The sequence below is a fragment of the Azolla caroliniana genome, unplaced genomic scaffold (assembly GCF_043228905.1).
Source record: "Azolla caroliniana isolate FFs.n. ecotype wild unplaced genomic scaffold, voAzoCaro1.0.p SCAF_7, whole genome shotgun sequence".
NCBI lineage: Eukaryota > Viridiplantae > Streptophyta > Polypodiopsida > Salviniales > Salviniaceae > Azolla > Azolla caroliniana.
Window position 1 is genome coordinate 20,118,304 of NW_028230442.1, and position 18,931 is coordinate 20,137,234.

General features: G+C 41.2%; 1 protein-coding gene across 1 annotated transcript; it reads right to left on the reverse strand.

The window, feature by feature from the left end:
* Nucleotides 1-9,042: 9,042 nt before the first annotated feature.
* On the reverse strand, nucleotides 9,043-15,181 carry LOC147862265 (uncharacterized). The gene is made up of 3 exons (XM_087322057.1): nucleotides 14,303-15,181; nucleotides 10,018-10,554; nucleotides 9,043-9,334 (listed from the first exon to the last, which is right to left on the reverse strand). Exons 1-3 carry the CDS (start codon nucleotides 14,919-14,921, stop codon nucleotides 9,324-9,326), a joined length of 1,167 nt encoding a protein of 388 aa, XP_087178183.1. The 5' UTR covers nucleotides 14,922-15,181; the 3' UTR covers nucleotides 9,043-9,323.
* Between the last annotated feature and the right edge of the window lie 3,750 nt (nucleotides 15,182-18,931).

Consider the following 18,931-nt stretch of genomic DNA (forward strand, 5'->3'; position numbering starts at 1 on the left):
ATACTCCTTATTGGCATTTTCAACCTCCGAAAATGTTGTATCCCCCACCAATCACATAGAATTTAAAATCTTGTAAAAATGGTTACACTAATGACAATATATTTTCTTTAAAAAAAAAACTCTAAGATTAGAGGAGACACAGACTTGTTTGGCATAATAACGTTGTTAGACCCAAAACAACCATTACATGCATGTAGACGTTGAGATGGAAACCAATGTTGAGACACTCTTCCAAAACAAATGCAAAGGGTGCAATATATTTCTTATTGTTCTAGAGGATATCTTAAAACCATCAATCACCCCAAAACCACAAGAATGATCTACCTTGGTTATAGGATTTCATTGATTAGAAGCAAATACAATATCCATGTAACAAGCATTCACTCAACTATCAAGTTGGGCCAAACATTTGGAGGCCTAAGTTCTAAATTCAACTAACTTAAAATAGACTTTGACCTTTGATTGGGCATCCTTGGATCATGTAACCTCCTGGCCGTCCACAATACAAACATAACTCAGCCTCCTTTTGATGATGCTTTTTGTAGAAGACAAGAGAACTATGATAACTAAAACATGTTCTATTCATGTATTACATCGTGTAATGATTTATTTTCCATGTGAATTATTATTATATCTCTAATTTTACCCAATTGCTCATAAAGAATTGAGGGCATTGCAGATGTCATCAACATATAACTATCATAAAGCGAAAGGTGAGAATTCTAACTATTATTTATGCATTACAATCCATGAAAAACACTATACAAATGTTTAAGAACCTTACACGAGGAAGGATCCTACATACAGTTTAGTACCCTGCATTTTTAAAGTTGAAAGGTGTTTTGCATATTAACAATGGTCAATAATTCAAACAATCAATTGTTTATGGGGGAGTATTGGATCACACTAATAAGGAACCAAGGGATCTCACAAGAATAATACAATAATTAGACTATGGTAGAAGTTAACGTAAATATATCAATTTGCCATTTATTTTGCTTTTAGGCCATAACATACTTTCAATACATAGACATACATACATACATACATACATACATACATACATACATACATACATACATACATACATACATACATACATACATACATACATACATACATACATGTTGACCGTTTAATGCAATATATATGTTGATCATCCATTGGGTATGAATATGGTTGGATGAGCAAATAAAGGGGCCTTTCAATTGAAAAATGCCTATTTAAGTTGAAAGTGGTCATTGGCCAATGGATCAACATATCTCGCTTTTATGGTTAAATGGCAGGATGATAAACTCTTTAAAATATATTAATATCCACCATTATAATGCTTTAAGTGTGTTTTTGTTGGTTTTTCCAAGCACTCTACCTTATACAACAGAGCTTATAATTTTATTGTATAACGTTCTCCGCTCCCCTTTTATTCCTTTCTATGCCCATGTATTTTTTCTCTTTCTTTGACAATCATTTTATAGCGATTGCAAGTGTATGTGGTGTACATGTGGGGTCAATAAACAGTGAGCGTTGTGTTTTAACATAACAAAGTTATGGTGTACATGTAGTGTTTTTACAAGCCTCAACACAGAAACAAGATCTAATGTTGGGACTCTATATCTTGTAAAGGTAAGAGTAGTTTATAGGGTACGTGAGTGATAGGGCATGGAGTGCTTAAAGAAGATCTAAGATACAAGTGGTCCAACTTGACCGTGCAGTCGTGAAAATGACCCTTGTGATCCTCTCGATCCCACTCGATCCCTTCGAATGTTCAACTATAAACTTTTCATGCAAGAATCATACAATTGGTTAGAAAACATCTACTTGTGGTACGACCTCTAGTGCACTATTTGCTCAAGGGGTTGGGAACACAATGAATTGATTGTCCCAAAGGCCCACATGCGCCATTTGCAATTTGAGCCACCATACAACAAGAAAATGGAAATGCAAGCTCCCTTGCACCACGACGTGGTCCATCATGTCAACTCTAAGCTTGCATTGCTTCACATTATCATGGAAATTCACACATGCATATGAACATTGAGTAGAACCATTGAGAACATGAAGTAGGGTAGATATCTTTCACAATGGCTTTGTTGATGAATAGTAATGGGTACCTTTTTAGTCTTCATCAAGCTACAACATAGATTAGTTTGGTGATAATGCATGGACGAATATGTCTATGGGCTTATATGATCACACTTGTGTCAATGTATTGTTTAGTATCCGACACTCAACACATCGGTTGCGGATATTGTGGTGTCAACAAGGACACCGAGCTCAACCAACCTTAGGAAAAAGGGGGATAGAACAAACCAAAGAGGAAACAATATAGGCCAATGGGCAACCTAGACTTGTTAAAAAAAGCTATAAAAGCCACATTTTGGTGACTTTTGAGGCTCTTCTTCATTCTTGAGAGTTCTCTTCCTATTAGCACATTAAGCCCTTCTCTATCTCCCTAACCCTTACTAGAGGTAACGAAGATTAGGTTTAAGGATTAATTGAGCCAAACCCTAATCTTCTTCTCTGGTATGGTGCTAAACCTCTTTGTATCAAGAGTGGTAATTAAAACAATACTTTCTTTGTGTTTACCTTGTCTATCCTTGTAAGAAAGAAGAGAGAGAGAGAGAGAGAGAGAGAGAGAGAGAGAGAGAGAGAGAGAGAGAGAGAGAGAGAGAGAGGAGTAGGAGTAGGAGAAATGAGAAAATCAAAGAAACAAAGTAGGATAAAATCAGAAAATCACAAGGAAGAGAAGGACGAGGAGAAGAAGAAGAAGGATGAGGAGACGCGAGAGGAACAATTATTCGCGGCTACATCAACATAATTGGACAAGTGCTACAACAACATTCTTCTTCGACGGCAAGCTCGAATGTCATCATGTCTATTTCAGGTTAATCATCCTCCTATTAATTTCCTTTTCCTTATAATTGGGGCGTAGTATATATGGAAGCAATGGATGAAGGAATAATTGAGAGACAAATACAAATTAAGAGAGGAGAAGGAGAAGATGAGGTTATTTTGAAAAAACAAAAGATTGGCATTAATAATATGCATGTGGGGGATATAGATATGATGCCAAGACCATCATATGCACATGTGATGGGAGAAGGTGAGGAGGAGAGGAATGCGCAATATTGGGATATAATGCATGTAGTTGCTAATGAAGCACTCCATGAGATTTTACCAGATAATACAAATATGGTGGCCAATGTAGAAGAGGATGAGATTGTTGAGGTGGAGATGTCATGTAGAGAAATCTTAAAGGCATTTTCCATGTTTCATGAGAGAGGCATTATTTGTTTCTTTACAGGGAAAAATCCTTTAGTAAATTGGGTGGCGCAATGGCTAAATGCAATGATCGGTAGGAATAGTGTGGAAGATGTGTATAAAGGTCCACGCGGGTTTTTTGAGGTCATTTTTCGAACTGAAGAACAACGGGATAGATTGTTATCACGTTTGTCGGTCTTTTACAATAATAATTTAGTCTATATTGTCCCTTGGAAACCATTAGCCGAGTTTCAGGAAATTTTGAGACAAGAGTGTCCAATATAGGTGGAGGTAGAGTGTAAATTTTCATTTTTGTGGCCTATAATTCAAGGTGTCATGGAACAATTGGGAAAGGTGATAGTAGCCCCAAATGCCAAAGCATATAATAGATATAGGTTATGTATGCTATGGAATACAACAAAAAAGAGACATTTGTGGCTAAACATAAAGACTGAGGAGATGAGGTCATTCCGTTGCCAATTGCATTGGGGATCATTTGCTGGTCATTGCTTTTGATGTGGTCATTTAGGCCATTTCATGGCGGAATGTCATCAAACATCGGAAATGGAGGTGACTAATTCCCATGGTAACGAGTTAATGTCAGACTCTATACTAAATGATAATGATGCGTTGAAAACTAAGGAGGCAAATGTGGAAAAAGGTAAGAGTGTTGTTATTTTGGAACATAATGACAAAGATATTCAAGAAAGAAGAAAATATTTAATGGATGAGGGTGGATCTTGGATTAAGGTGACCTCTAAGGTAAATCATCCAAGGTACCGAAAAGACAAAGTTTATGCACATAATGGACAAGAGAGGGGTAGTTCCTCTAGGGATCCTATGGGGTTATCACATGCACATAATTATGATCAATTGAAAGGAAGGTCAAAACCGTGGCAAGGGTCACAATATAAACAACCCAATCAAGGGACAAAACCTTTCAACCTTAGGTTTGATAAGAACGGTAAAATCAATTTACCATTAGAAAAACAAAATTGGAAAAGAGATAATTCATGGGGTACAATGGGATCCACCAATAATCATCGACCATCTGTGCAAAATGCATTTGCAGTCTTAAGTGATTATTTCGGTGATATACCAAAGATATTGGCACAACGGGAACAACAAGCCAAGAAGCAATATAATTAGTGAGTGATGAAGATAGTCACATGGAATGTAAGGGGAATTTGTTCTCCGTCCAAGCAATATGGTATGTGGAAAAGTATTTTTAATAGTGAATGGGATATATTATGTGTAGTAGAACATAAGGAGCATGCTAAGTATGGGTCTTCTTTTCATCATAAGCACTATCATGTGCTTTATGCTAGAGTCAATGGGGGCCCTTATTCAGGTGTAATGCTTATTATAAGGGATAGCTTAAAACCGGTAGTGGCTCAAAGAGATGTACATGGTCGGGTTTTGGTGGTTGAAGTTAATTATGAAGGGAAACAGATTTGGGTGGTTGGTATTTATGGATCAAATGTTGCAAGACATTGTATGGAACTTTGGAGATGCTTAAATCAAGTTTTGATTCATGGGAGATCCAGTTTTTTGTTAGGGGATTTTAATATGTGTTCTGAGGTGGGCCAATCTACTTCGATGCATGGCTTGATGGATGCTCCTGAACGAGAGGTATGGGATTTGTTTATGATGGATGTTGTAAGGTATGATGCATGGACTTGGATCAATGGAACTGATGTTGGTTATACCTTTCAGTTGACACAATATAGATAAACTTGGAGTAGACTGGATCACATTTATATTATGCATGATGATACATTCTTGCCAGAGTTTTTGACTATGCAAGTGCATAGGGGGATTGGATCATCAGATCATTTTCCAGTTGTTTTGGAATGCACACATCAAACTGTGGATGGTTTTAGAGCTTTATTAGGGAGACAACCATTGAGATTTAATTCATCTTTTCTTGGACATGATAAATTTAAGAATGCTATGGGACAATTGGTGGTGGTGGGGGGGGGGGTTACAAGACAAGTCAATGTCCACGGTGTTTCGTCATGGGATATTTGTCTTTCCAATATTCAATGGTTTACACGTTATTATGGAATTTATCAAGCATCTATCCATAAACAAAAGATGAGTTTATTACAACACTTTCTATATAGATGTAATGCATTGTTGGTAAAGATTCCATCGGATGATGTGTTGTTGGATATTCAAGAGACATTGTCACAGGCCTTGCAAGTATTAGAGGTTCGCAGTTATCAACAATCATGAGTGATGGCTATGAAAAATGAAGTACATGATCACAACTGTAATTCACATAAGTTTTACCATGGGTTGCAGGCATCTCATGCTAGAACGAATGTGGTAAATGTAGAGATTGATGGAACTTTGAATACAAACCCACAAGTGATTATTGATAATTGTGTTAAACATTTCACGAATCTTTTTGGGCAAGATTGTATTATGAATGATGGCATAACACAAACGCAATCGATGCTATTTAACTCAGTCAAGGTGAGTGGTGGGCAACATGACATGATTGCATTGGAGGAGGATATAAAGGAGGAGGAGGTGGAATATGTATTATCATATCTTGCAAGTGATAAAAGCCCGGGTTGGGATGACATTACGAATGAGTTTTTTAAAGCCTTTTTACATGAACTCAAAGCACCTCTAACAATGATATTCCAAGAAATATGGAGTTTTGGTAAAATGCCCGATTCATGGAAACTTGGTCTGGTTAAACTTATACCAAAAGTTGCATCTCCTATATCTTTTGCTCAATGGAGACTGTAAAGAATCGGGTATGATTCTTGTGTAGCGGAATATGTGTGAACTGTGTGTGTATATGAGAGAGAGAGAGAGAGAGAGTGAGAGAGAGAGAGACAATGAATAATACACAGAGAATACGCAAGGTAAAAGTATATTAACAAAGGAGAAAGACTCAACACTTTACAAGGTGGGAGGAGGGTGCTTTATATAGTCACCCTCTCTCTTCATTAACTACAAGACTCATGGAGCATGGGGAATGTGAAAGCTCATAAGTTATGTGTCATAGAATATGATTCTATGACTCATACTAAATGCTAGAATACAAAGAGGTGACATAATGGTGACTCTTGACCATTGGAGTGTTTATTCACTCTCAAGGTGAGTTCACACACTAGACCAAGTTGAGCTTGATTCACAACACGCCCCCTCAAGCTCAAGTCGGGTCGGTTTCAGACGGTATCCGAAATCCGCTTCGACTCGCATTTCGAAGTCCGCGTTGACTCGTGTTCCGGAGTCCGCGTTGACTCGCGTCGACTCACATTTATGCGGAGTTGCGGAATCTGTGCTCCAGCTTGCATTGTGCGTAGTTGTGGAGTCTGTGCTTCGGCTTGCGTCTATATTCGCGGCTTTGCGCAGTAGATCGGCTCTTCGCGGCTTCGTTACGTGGTTGCGTAGTCCACACGTTATTGCATAGCGTCTTCAGTACTCCCCCTCAAGCTTGGCAGGTCAGGGATCGTCAATCCGAGATCAATCATGAATTGCCATAGCTTGTCGGCTCCTAAGGCTTTAGTGAAGATGTCGGCCGTTTGAAGATTTGTGCTAATGTGTTGTAGGTTGACATCGCTAGCTAGAACACGCTCTCGGATGAAGTGATAGTGCACTTCAATGTGCTTTGTCCGCGCGTGGAACACCGGGTTCTGAGCCAGATAGATACTGCTCATGTTGTCACAGTAAAGGGAAGTCGAACCCTTGATGGGTACGCCCATATCCTTCAAAATCCTCTTGAGCCATACAGCTTCACACGCAGCTACGACTGCGCCCCTGTATTCCGCCTCCGTACTCGAAAGAGTGATGGTAGGCTGCTTCTTGCTACTCCAGGATGTTGCTCCGCTGCCAAGGGAGAAAACAAATCTGGAGGTTGATCTTCTATCGGCTTTGTAGCCGGCCCAATCGGCGTTTGTGTACCCCTCGAGTCGTATTGGCATCGCGGTCTTGTAGAGTATGCCGTAATCCATTGTGCCGCTCATGTACCGTAGAACTCTCTTAGCACAATCCAAGTGAGTATCACACGGTGTTTGCATGAATTGACTAAGGAGACCGATTGGATAACTGAGATCGGGTCGAGTGATCGTGAGGTAGATGAGACTCTCGATGAGTTGCCGATACTGAGTCGGCTCACACACTTTGGTGCCGGAGTTCGCATCTAGTTTGAGATTACGATCAAGCGGGGTTGCCACGGATTTGCACTTAGCCATACCGAACTTGTATAACAAGTTGAGGATGTAGTGCCGTTGAGAAATCATGATTCCGGCCGGAGTCCGAATTACCTCGATGCCGAGGAAGTAGTGGAATTCCTTCATGTCCGTCATCTCGAACTTGTCGGAAAGGAGGGATTTGACCTTATTGATTTCGACGAGATGCTCACCTCCAATGACTAGGTCATCCACATATAAGATGATGAAGTTCGGACTTGCGGAATCGCTTCGTATGTAGAGGGAGTTGTCCGATTTTGACATACGGAAGCCGACTTGATGAAGATATTGCATTATCTTCGAATGCCAAGCACGCGGTGCTTGCTTGAGGCCGTAGAGTGGCTTCTTGAGTCGGCATACAACGTTTGGATGGGTGCTCGAGGTGAAACTGGGTGGTTGTATCATGTACACCTCCTCTTCTAATTCACCTTGTAGAAAGGCGTTCTTGACATCCATTTGATGGAGGTGCCACCCTTTCGCTGCGGCAAGCGCAATTACGGTCCGTACCGTCGTCATCTTTGCCACTGGGGCAAAGGTCTCCTCGTAGTCAACTCCGTGTGTTTGGGCGTAGCCTTTCGCTACGAGTCGCGCTTTGTAGCGGTTGACGGAACCGTCGGCATTGTACTTCACTTTGTAAATCCATCTACATCCGATTGCCTTTTTGTGTGGTGAGGTGGGAACGAGATCCCACGTCTCGTTCTTGCGTAGTGCCTGCATCTCCTCATTCATGGATTCGATCCATCGCGGATCCTTGGCTACTTCGGAGAATGTTTCCGGCTCGCGTACTGTCGCCACCTTCATCATAAAGGCATAGTGATATGCCATGTAGTCATTGTAGCCGAATCGGCTGACTGGATTCTTTTCACGGGTGGAGCGACAGAGCTTTTCATTTGCAGAGATGAGGGCTTTCTTAGCTCTGATTGGAACATCGAAGCCACCGAACTCACTATCGAGTGACTGAATCGACTCATCGTCGTCGAAGCAATCGTCTTTGTATTCCGACATTTTCTCCTTGCCTTTGTCCATCTTCGGGCTAGGCCGTGATGTGCTTTGATCGCTCAAAGGCTCTTGTGGTCCACTCAGTTGAGTCGTGATCGGACTTTCTTCGAACATGCGCGTAAGGCGATCTTCATCCTCCATCTCTTGTTCGGCGGATTCCGGGTCGAGCGGAGTCGGAGTCGGAGTTGTCTTTGGTGCGTACCAGGATGCGGACTCGTCAAAAACAACGTCTTGACTTACTTGAGATTTTTGAGTTGAAGGGTTGTAGCACTTGTATCCCTTTTGCTCCAGTGAGTATCCTACGAGGATACATTTCTCTGACTTCGGATCAAGCTTTTGACGCTTCTCGTCAGGGATGTGCATGTACGTTATCGCGCCGAATATCCGGGTGTGTGATTAGTCCGGCTTCTTTCCGAAGTATTTTTTGTGCAGAGTGACCTCGTGCACGCCGGATGTTGTGCATCGGTTCATTAGGTAGACGGCCGTATTTGCAACTTCGGCCCAATATGACTTGGGCATATGCTTCTCGTTCATCATGGCCCGCGCTACTTCGAGGATGTGCCGATTTTTTTTTTTTGTTAAAAAGATACACCTTAGTAAATTACTTGAGAAATGTACATATAGAAAACAGAGGGAGACATTTCATCTCACCTCTATTGTAATACAAAACCTAATACCAACATCTGATGATACAGATGATATCACAATAGGAACAAATGGAACACCATCTACAAGCTATGCAATAAAAAAGGAGGAATGGAATAATTCCACTTCATACCAGGAGACGTATCTGAAAATAAGTGAAGCCCTCGCCACCGTTTCTTAAAGTCCACTTGACGTTGCCTTTGAGCATCAGTTGTACCCTGCAAATCATCATATTGTCCACGTATGGTGTGGACAAATAACCACCAGAATTCAATAAGCATATTATTGAGATGTATGTGAGCATTATTAAAAACAACATCGCATCTCGTTTTCCATATTGTCCACAGCGCTAGTGACGTAACAGTACGCCAAATAACCAGATTTTCAGTTCTAAACCGAGGAATAACAGATGTAAATGAAGTGAGATAGATGTACCCATTGGAAAAGTAAAAAACATGAGAAGCATGCATACGTTCGTAATTCATAACATCTCCATGAAGGACACCCCATAATACTGCACCCCACGAGAAAGTAGAACGAGCATAGTGGTTTCTTAGTAATAAAAACAACTTACTCCAGAATTGCTTGATTTTGGGACACATCCAAAACAAATGCAAAATAGATTCCGTAGATTCACCACAATGCATTCCACAAGCATATTGCTGATTTTGCCTCAACCAATCACCAACAGGAAGAGCATAATGTATCAACAACCAACGAAAACAAATAACTTTTTTCGGCAACTGCATACTCCACAACCATTTCCAAAATTTTGTAAGTTGTAGTTCATTCACATTATTTGCAATCCAATGCTTCATAGCAGCCGGGCATTTATACTTTGATTGCAATAATAAATTTCTACCTAACTTAACTGAATACTGAAAGAACTCTAAGTGTTTACCATTTCCATTAGCATTCGGTTTTTTCCATTGATAATCAGCTGGATCCCAATCCAAATTATAGAGCGGCTTTTTTTGAAAAACCCACAACGAACAACACCGTAAGCATTCTTGAAATGGTGGATCCAAGAGCCATTTTTTTCCCGATCTTGCAACTACTCGAATCGCTGAAACATTGGCGGATATCCACACATCTGATTCAGAAAATACATGCCACAACCTACCATCATCATCCACATTAAAGTATATTACATCACCCATAGTGTTAGTTACTTTAGCTCCTAAAATCACTTTTAGAGGAGAGAAATAACCAAACCAAATCTGATTGCTAGATGGGGACCATGAAGCCATAAATTGTCCCAATGCCACTTGCATATTATCGCACATAATAGCACTTCCTCGAACTGAAGGCCTCGACAAAGGTTGTAACTGTTGATTCATAACATAGCATCCCCATGCTTGAACATTACCTGCTATTGATGCATCCATAGAAGCCCAATTCAACCGAGGACGGCTACCAAGCAGAAAACCCCTTGAATCTGAAAAGAGAAAGTTCCAGATCAAGGGTTGTCTCAACAAGTCATCCGTTGTCGAAGGTACCTTCCGAATTAGAAACTTTTTGACAGCTGACCAACTTGTGAGAATTCCATTAAAAAACCTATCTTCTAATAAGGTTGTTTTAAATAAATGAAAATTCTGAATAAAACCCCATCTTAAAGATGGTTGCCACTTTCCTCCTATTGATGGGCACATAGTAGACAACCTATGCATCATCAAACGACTCCAAACACCTTGCATTGGCAGCATAGCTCTGCACACAAATTTAGAAAGCAAAGCCTTACACTGTGCATCTGGATCTACCAGCCCCATCCCACCATTTTGTCGTGGAGCAATCAATACTGCCCAAGCTACTTTAGGCCTTTTACCTTGACCTGTTATCCCTCCCCAAATGTAGTTACGAATGAGGCGTTGCACCTGTAAAATACATGATCTAGCAAACAATGTAGTTGAAGCAACATACCAAATAGTCGCTAACAACACTTGGTTAGCTACAAGTATACGACCTGCAAGTGACAGGTTAACCGAATCCCAAAGCAACAATTTTCTTCTTAATTTTACAAGTAGAGGAGCAACTAACATATCTGCAGTAACATGAAGTCCCACTTGACAGCCTAAGTAACGAGTAGTGGTTCCATTAGGAACCCACTTGAATTCCTGCGAAGGCATCCAATTAGGCAAGGAATTTTGTGACACCCAAAAGCCAAGAGATTTATGCCAATTTATCTTTGCTCTAGAGGCCAAACAAAATTCCTCCACTACTTCTTGCAATTTACTTAAATTTTCATCATTACCTTGAACATAAATTGCAGTATCATCTGCAAATTCTGCATCCAACATTTGTTGTTGCGTGGCAGGCAAAGGCAAACCCTTCAAAGCAACTTGAGAGGAGTTTAAATACATTGAGAATGTTTCCATAACTAGCAAAAACAGGAATGGGGCCAATGGACAACCTTGACGAACCGAACGCGAGATAGAAAATTTTCTAGTTTGCCCACCGGCGACCAACACTGAACTAAAGGCCTCACGATACAAGGAAGCTACAGCCCTAATCCACTGCGCAGGAAAACCTAATCTCAATAATGAACCTTCCATGAAGTCCCAATCAACTCTATCATATGCCTTCTCAAAATCTAATAAAAGTACCGCTAGATCTTCTTTAGTTTTCATTGCCATCCCTGTTAATTCCCAAAACAAAAAAATATTGTCAAAAATACTACGTTCTTGCATAAATCCCGTCTGTGAGTCATGCACAATCTCTGAAAGAAAGGGTTGTAATCTCAAAGCCAATAACTTAGCATAGATTTTGTAAATTGTATTCAATAAAGTAATGGGCCGCCAACCCTTCACCTCATCCGTAACAACCTCACCTTTCGGAATGAGGCATATTAATCCCTCTTTCCACTTTTGTGGCATAATACCTGTATTGAACATTTCTTGAAATGCTGCCAATAGATCTTCGGCAATCAAGTCCCAATATGTAATGAAAAAATCTCTTCCCATTCCATCTACTCCCGGGGACACATCTGGCCCAACACCTTTAATAGCTTGTAATATTTCAAAGGATGAAAATGGACGAAGAAGCTGAAGAGATATCCGAGATGTTACCTTAACCACAGTAACAGCCCATACTTTTTGGCGCATTTGTTGAGTTTCAACACTTAGAGTATCTGCTGATAACAATGACTCATAATAAGTGGCAACAATGTTACTCATTTCATCTTTATCCATAGTAACTGTACCATCAGATCTTTTCAATTGTACAATCTGAATTTTATTTCTTTTAGGCGTAACATGTTGGAAAAAGAATTTTGACATGGTGTCTCCTTTTGTACACCATCTTGCTGTAGATGCATGAAGAAAAAATTGAGCACGTTTTTGCTGCAGAAAAGAAATAAGCATCATAACATTCTGTAATTCACAATGAATATATTGAGAATGAGGCTGTTTTTCTTGCAAAATTTGAAGAGAAGCCAAACCTCTCTTAGCATTCAGCAATTTTCTAGTGTAGCTACTTTGTTTTAACTTAACTTGTTGTATAAAGAAGTTGGAAACTGCGAGAAGAGCATTCTGTAATTTTTGACAATTAGAATCCCCTACAGCCATTCTCCAAATTGACAGAACTGTATTCTGCAAACTCATATCATCAACAATAAACCTTGGCACATACAATCGAGAAATAGAAGTATGGCTGTTCATACAGAATTTGAGCATAATCGGGGCATGATCTGAGAACGAAGTGCCTGATATAATACCCACATATCCTCCACGATCCCAAAAAAAAGAATCTGCATAAAACCTATCTATTCTCGACAGATTAAGAGCAACACTTCTTCGATTGGAACGTGAGTATAACAAGGAATCGGGCATGCGAGAGAAGGTTGGAATATGCCACAAATCAGTAACTTCATATTTGAAAATTAACTTTTCCCACTCACGCAATTCTAAACCCGATATAGTAGTAGAAGATCCACCTAATCTATCACTAGGGCTTTCAATCATGTTCCAATCACCACACATGCACCAATGTTGTGCCACAGGAAGATCTTGCAATAACTTATTCCACAAACGAATTCTTCCAGTAACAGAATTCGGAGCATATACATTCAAAAAACCAATCAATTTTCCGGAGATAAGAATAAGCATATATTGAACTCTACCACCAAACAATACTCCTTTAGCTTGTACATTAGACTGCCATTGCATTTTAAGTGCGATACAAAGGCCACCTTGAGTACCAGATGGTCCAAAAGCCGGAACCCATTCATAAATCCAATTACCACGTAGTAAATTTCTATTCGATGCTATCCTTTGTGAATTAAGATGGTGTTCTTGAAAGCATAGCATATCAAGTTGACCTATTGAAGGTAAAGATAATTCTTGATTCAAGTAACATCTTACTCTATTACAACGACTCGTACCTAACCCTTGAAGGTTCCAAGATAAAATATTAAAATAATACATATCAAGATTGAGATGGAGAAGACCTCTTATCAGTCAAAACCACTTGTCTCTCCTTTTGAGATGAAGTTACTGCTCTTGTTATTCTTTTTTCCACACGGAAATCCTTGACTAACACACGATGGTCTTTATATACCCTATTTTTGCTATTCCCAAGCGCTTCTATAGTATCCTTTGCAGATGCAAAAACATACGGTGATTGCCCCACCCCTGTCTGCAAAACATCTGAATATGATCGAGCATTTACCTTTGCATCATTATGTTGAAACGATGTTATCATTTTCTGAACTGACGCCTTAACTTTCGTCGGATCTTGTTCTAGCATTGAGTCAATGACTGGAACAATTTCCAAAGAGGAAACGGAAACTGGCATAACTACATCTTTTTGCAAAGCGTCCATACTACATTCAGGAGGAGGAATGGCTGGAATGATCTCCAAAGATGGAGCAGAAATCGACATTCCTAAATCTTGCCTCAACGTGTCCATACTACCTTCCGATAGTGCAAATTGAGGGACATTGGAGCAACTCATATCAACACCTTTTCCCTTACCCACTTTATCTAACAATATATCAAAACCCTTTACTTGTTGAGTTTCATGAGGCACCAGTGAAGTGACCACATTATTATTTTGCTTATGCATAGCTACAATAGGCTTCCCATGGACAATCAAACAATCTTTTGCTAAATGACCAATTTTTTTACAAGAAAAACATTGGTTGGGCAACCCAAAGTAAAGCACTTTCTGAATTTTTTGAAACATATTACCTTGCAGTTTTGGAAGGCGAATCCAATTAGGTAACACTACATCTTTCTTGCAAAGTAACTTGACCGACGGAGCTCCTCCTTTTTCTACAATATCCTTGAATGTAGATGAGTTAACATGTAAAACTCTACCTATTGCTGCCCCAATTTTGTGAAGAACCTCCCTCCACTCCTTGTCTAAACCTGGAAAAACAGCAGTACACGTGAAGTATCCCGTTGCCTCCACCTGTAGGGTTGCCGTATCAAAACCATGGGTCCATGGGAAAAAAAGAACCCATGCACCTGAGATTTCTACCGAGTGGATGGAAAGGATATTGCAAACGGAAGAATGCTCTTCAAACTCCAATTGATAGCAACCTCGGCCCATCAATTGAATATCAGTTATCTTATCCAATTTTTCCTTTAAGGCTGCCTGGAGAAGATGACGAAGATCCCCTCTACTCGGTCGTTTTCCCAGGACTTGGGCAACAACAGAGCACCGCTCCAATCGTTTAACTTCATTGAGAACAGTGAGCTCATCTTCCGGTGCCAATTGGACATCTATAGTACCGTCAATCGTAGGAGAAGCAGGGGCCGATTCGCTGGATCGCTCCTTGGGCGTTGACGAAGACGGTGTATACATCGACTCTCTTCTAGTCCTAAGTTTGTAAGACTCCCTACTTCCTAATTAATCGTTCTCTCTTCTCTTCCAAATCTTTCTCCTTACTTTTCCCCAATCACCACCACCACTAATTTCATCTGCTTCGATGGATACAAAGTTAATATAGGCAGAAATCAAACCTGTTGGTAGAGATGTTGTAGCGCAGCAGAACGAATTTGTAGCCCAGTGGTTGCTTCCCTTCCTCTGTTGTGGCGGCCGTGAAGCTCAGACATAGGGGAGGGTCGCCGAATAGGATGTGCCGATTTTTGCGCTCGGCTACTCCGTTTTGTTGCGGAGTGTGTCGGCAAGTGAATTCTCGCCGAATTCCTTCCTTTCGGAGATACACAGTGAAATCGTCCGAGAAGTACTCCTTGCCGCCATCCGATCGAAGACAACGTACATGTCGGCCCGTGGCTTTCTCGACTTCATTCTTGAAGGTTTGAAAGTGTCCGAACACTTTGCTCTTTTGCCGCATCGGGTAGATCCAAGTATGCCTAGAGAAGTTGTCGATGCAAAGCACGTAATATCGGCATCCGCCGAATGTAGCCGTCTGTGCCGGTCCCCATACGTTGGAATGGACTACGTCGAGTAGACCTTTGCTCACGTTCCGCTTTTTCGGGAATGGGTGTCAGTGTTGCTTGCCGAATTGGCACGCTTCGCATACACCTTCAATCTCCTTCTCTTTGAATGTCGGGAGTTCGATGACGACTCCTTTCGATTTCATTGCTTTGAGTTTGTTGAGATTGATGTGGCCGATTCGCTTGTGCCACAACTCTATGTCGGAGTCGGCTTTCATGCCCTTTGCGAACATGGCCGATTTCATCTCGTGTGAGTCAAGAATGAACATTTGGCCCTCTCTTCGGCCGCGTGTGATGAGTCGGCCCTCTTTTTCGATGAAGCAACCGCCTTGATTAAATCGAACTTGCATCCCTTGCTCTACAATTTGGCCGACGGAGACCAAATTTTTCGTAATGGTCGGTACATGCAAGACATTTTTTATGTAATGTTGCTTACCTTCTTTTCCGAACGGAACATTGCCGATGTGCCGAATCGGGTGCGTAGTGTCATCTCCGGTTTCGACATAACCGGATCGCTCCAGCTCTCGAAGTTCGAGAACCATTCCTTATGAGATGTCATATGGTTTGAGGCTCCAGAGTCAACAAACCATACGTCCTCCGGATTGAGGGCACTAGTTGAGGTAGAGGCCGACATAGATTTTGCTCTATGTTTCATCATGAACATTCCGCCACGGTCGGAGTTGTATGCGTACATTTCGCCACGATCCTCATAGTCGGAGTTGTGCCTGTACATTCTGCTATACTCTTCGTAGTCGGAATTGTGTGCGTAATTCGTGAGTTGTGGGCTTGTGGAAGCTGATTCACGCATCTTCTTTAGGCACTCTTCTTCGTGGTGGCTGAGCTTTTTGCAATATCCGCATTTGGTTGCGTTTTGACAACTCAGGCCGGAGTGGAAGCTCCCCCTTCTTGCGAAGGTTCCTCATTGGCTTTCGTTTTACGGCCGAAATCGGGAGTTGTTATCGTAGGTCGGACCTTGTCCGCCTTGTCCTTGGTCGAATCGGCCTCTCGGCCGCCTGCGTCCTCTTCCTCCGTTCGAATGCGTGTAGAGCATGTGGCCTTCCGACTCATTGCTCCTTGTACGCATGTGGTTTTCTTCGACCAATAGCATTGATTGGAGCTCGAAGAAGGAGGGAGATTTCTCCTGTGCTAGAACGGCGGTTCGCATCGCGCCGAACCGTGGTGCAAGGACGCTGAGGCATATTTGAACCATCTCATCATCATTGATATTTACGCTTATTGAGCCGAGTGAATCGCAAAGCTCCTTGATCTTCGAGGTGTATGTCGTGATGTGTTGTCTGCCTGGCCGGACTAGCCTCAACACAGGTGTCTATCCGACACTTCTCCAAAGGGGTAGTAAGGATTGGATGCTAGGTTACACGCGTAAGATGATTACAATTAAGCACAGACGATAACAATACGAAGATACAGATAAACCCGCAATAATTACTTTTGTATTACTTCCGTCAAAACCCTTTACAAATCATCGGATCCTTTTATAGGCATCCGGCAAGGTTACAATCGGTGCGCTTAGGCAACCGACATCCGAATCGGTCCGGATCCGGATCGGTACAACTGTACCGGATCCGTCCCTCCGAATAATAATTCTACTATTATTTACTTCCTATTATCCGATCCGACTCCGCCTTCCCACTTGTCCTTGCTCTTCTGACCGGCCAACATGATGGACATGTCCCTTTGTTGAATGTTGTTCAACTCTTGGCGGAGTTGAAGCCTTCTTACGGTTGTGTTCGCCGCGAAAATCTTTCGTAGATTTTCCCATGCCTCCTTTGGCGTCTTGGCTTCGCGAATGTAGCCGAGCATGTGGTCATGAACACATGTCGCCAAGCAATACATCATGCGGCTTGCGGCTTGCTCCCATGTCGCGTATCCGGGAGCCGCTTCGGCGGATCGGTCTTCATGCGCTCCTTTGATGTAGCTCCAATAGCCTTGTCCGATAAGGTATTGGTGCATCTTGTACTCCCAAGATGCGAAGTTGTTTCGATCCAACTTCTCGGTAGGGAAAGCGCTCCCCATTTGAGTATTCATTATGTTGATTCTTCTTCTTCTTCTTCTCTTTTCGAATGCGAGCTATGTAGCGAAGCTACGATAGCGATGAGCCAGTTCTTGGTCATCGGCGTGGAGCACAACACACGATCACGATGAGGCGAATGGGCTAGATCGAGCTACCAAATTGCTCTGATACCATGTAAAGAATCAGGTATGATTCTTGTGTAGCGGAATAGGTGTGAACTGTGTGTGTATATGAGAGAGAGAGAGAGAGAGTGAGAGAGAGACAAGGAATAATACACAGAGAATACGCAAGGTAAAAGTATATTAACAAAGGAGAAAGACTCAACACTATACAAGGTGGGAGGAGGGTGCTTTATATAGTCACCCTCTCTCTTCATTAACTACAAGACTCATGGATCATGGGGAATGTGAAAGCTCATAAGTTATGTGTTATAGAATATGATTCTATGACTCATACTAAATGCTAGAATACAAAGAGGTGACATAATGGTGACTCTTGACCATTGGAGTGTCTATTCACTCTCAAGGTGAGTTCACACAATAGACCAAGTTGAGCTTGATTCTCAACAGAGACCGATATCATTAATGGGTGGGATGTATAAGATTTTTGCCAAAGTAATTGCAAATAGACTTCAAAAGGTGTTGTCATCTATGGTCCATCCAATGCAATATGGGTTTATTAAGGTAAGGGACATCCTGCATAATATTTTGAATGTGCAAATGGAAGTGGATTATGCAAAGGAATCCAATCAATAAATTGTAATGATACAACTCGACATTGAGAAGGCATATGATCATGTAAGTTGGTCTTTTATTACTCAACTTATGTTTCATATGGGTTTTGGGGGAAGGATGTCTCGAATATCATTGTTGGTGGGATTAGGTGCAGTCTCACACGTTATGTTAAATGGTGGAGTTACTAATGCAATACCATTGAAAAGATCACTTAGACAAGGATGCCCATTGAGCCCACTATTATTTGTAATTGCTACACACCTAATTTTGGTGAGGATGCATGAGTTGGCGACACGTGGGGAAATAGTTGGATTAGCTCTACCATCAGGGAAACATTTGATCGCCCAAGCATTGGTTGATGATTCATTTTTATTTCTCAAAGCAATACCTGATAACATAGCTAAAGCCATGGAGGTGTGGAATGTGTTCGCATTGGCACCAAGATTACATATAAATATACAGAAGTCGATGCTCATTAGATGCACTGAGAATGATTTGGTGGATCTTGAATGGGGTGGCCAAATATTAGATCAAGGGAATGTGTGTCGACACTTCGGTTACCCTATTGGTGTTGATATCTCATCATCACAAAGTTTGAATTGGATATCGGGAACCATTTTGGACAAATTTATGTATTGGAAGTCTCAA

What these genes read in the sequence shown, in the direction of transcription:
- LOC147862265 (XM_087322057.1), bottom strand. Translation starts at nt 14,921, where the DNA reads ATGTATACACCGTCTTCGTCAACGCCCAAGGAGCGATCCAGCGAATCG. An exon ending in TCGCCTTCCAAAACTGCAAG is followed by an intron (nt 10,555 to 14,302) that starts GTAATATGTTTC and finishes TTCTCTTTTCAG; the next exon opens with ATTCAAGGGGTTTTCTGCTT.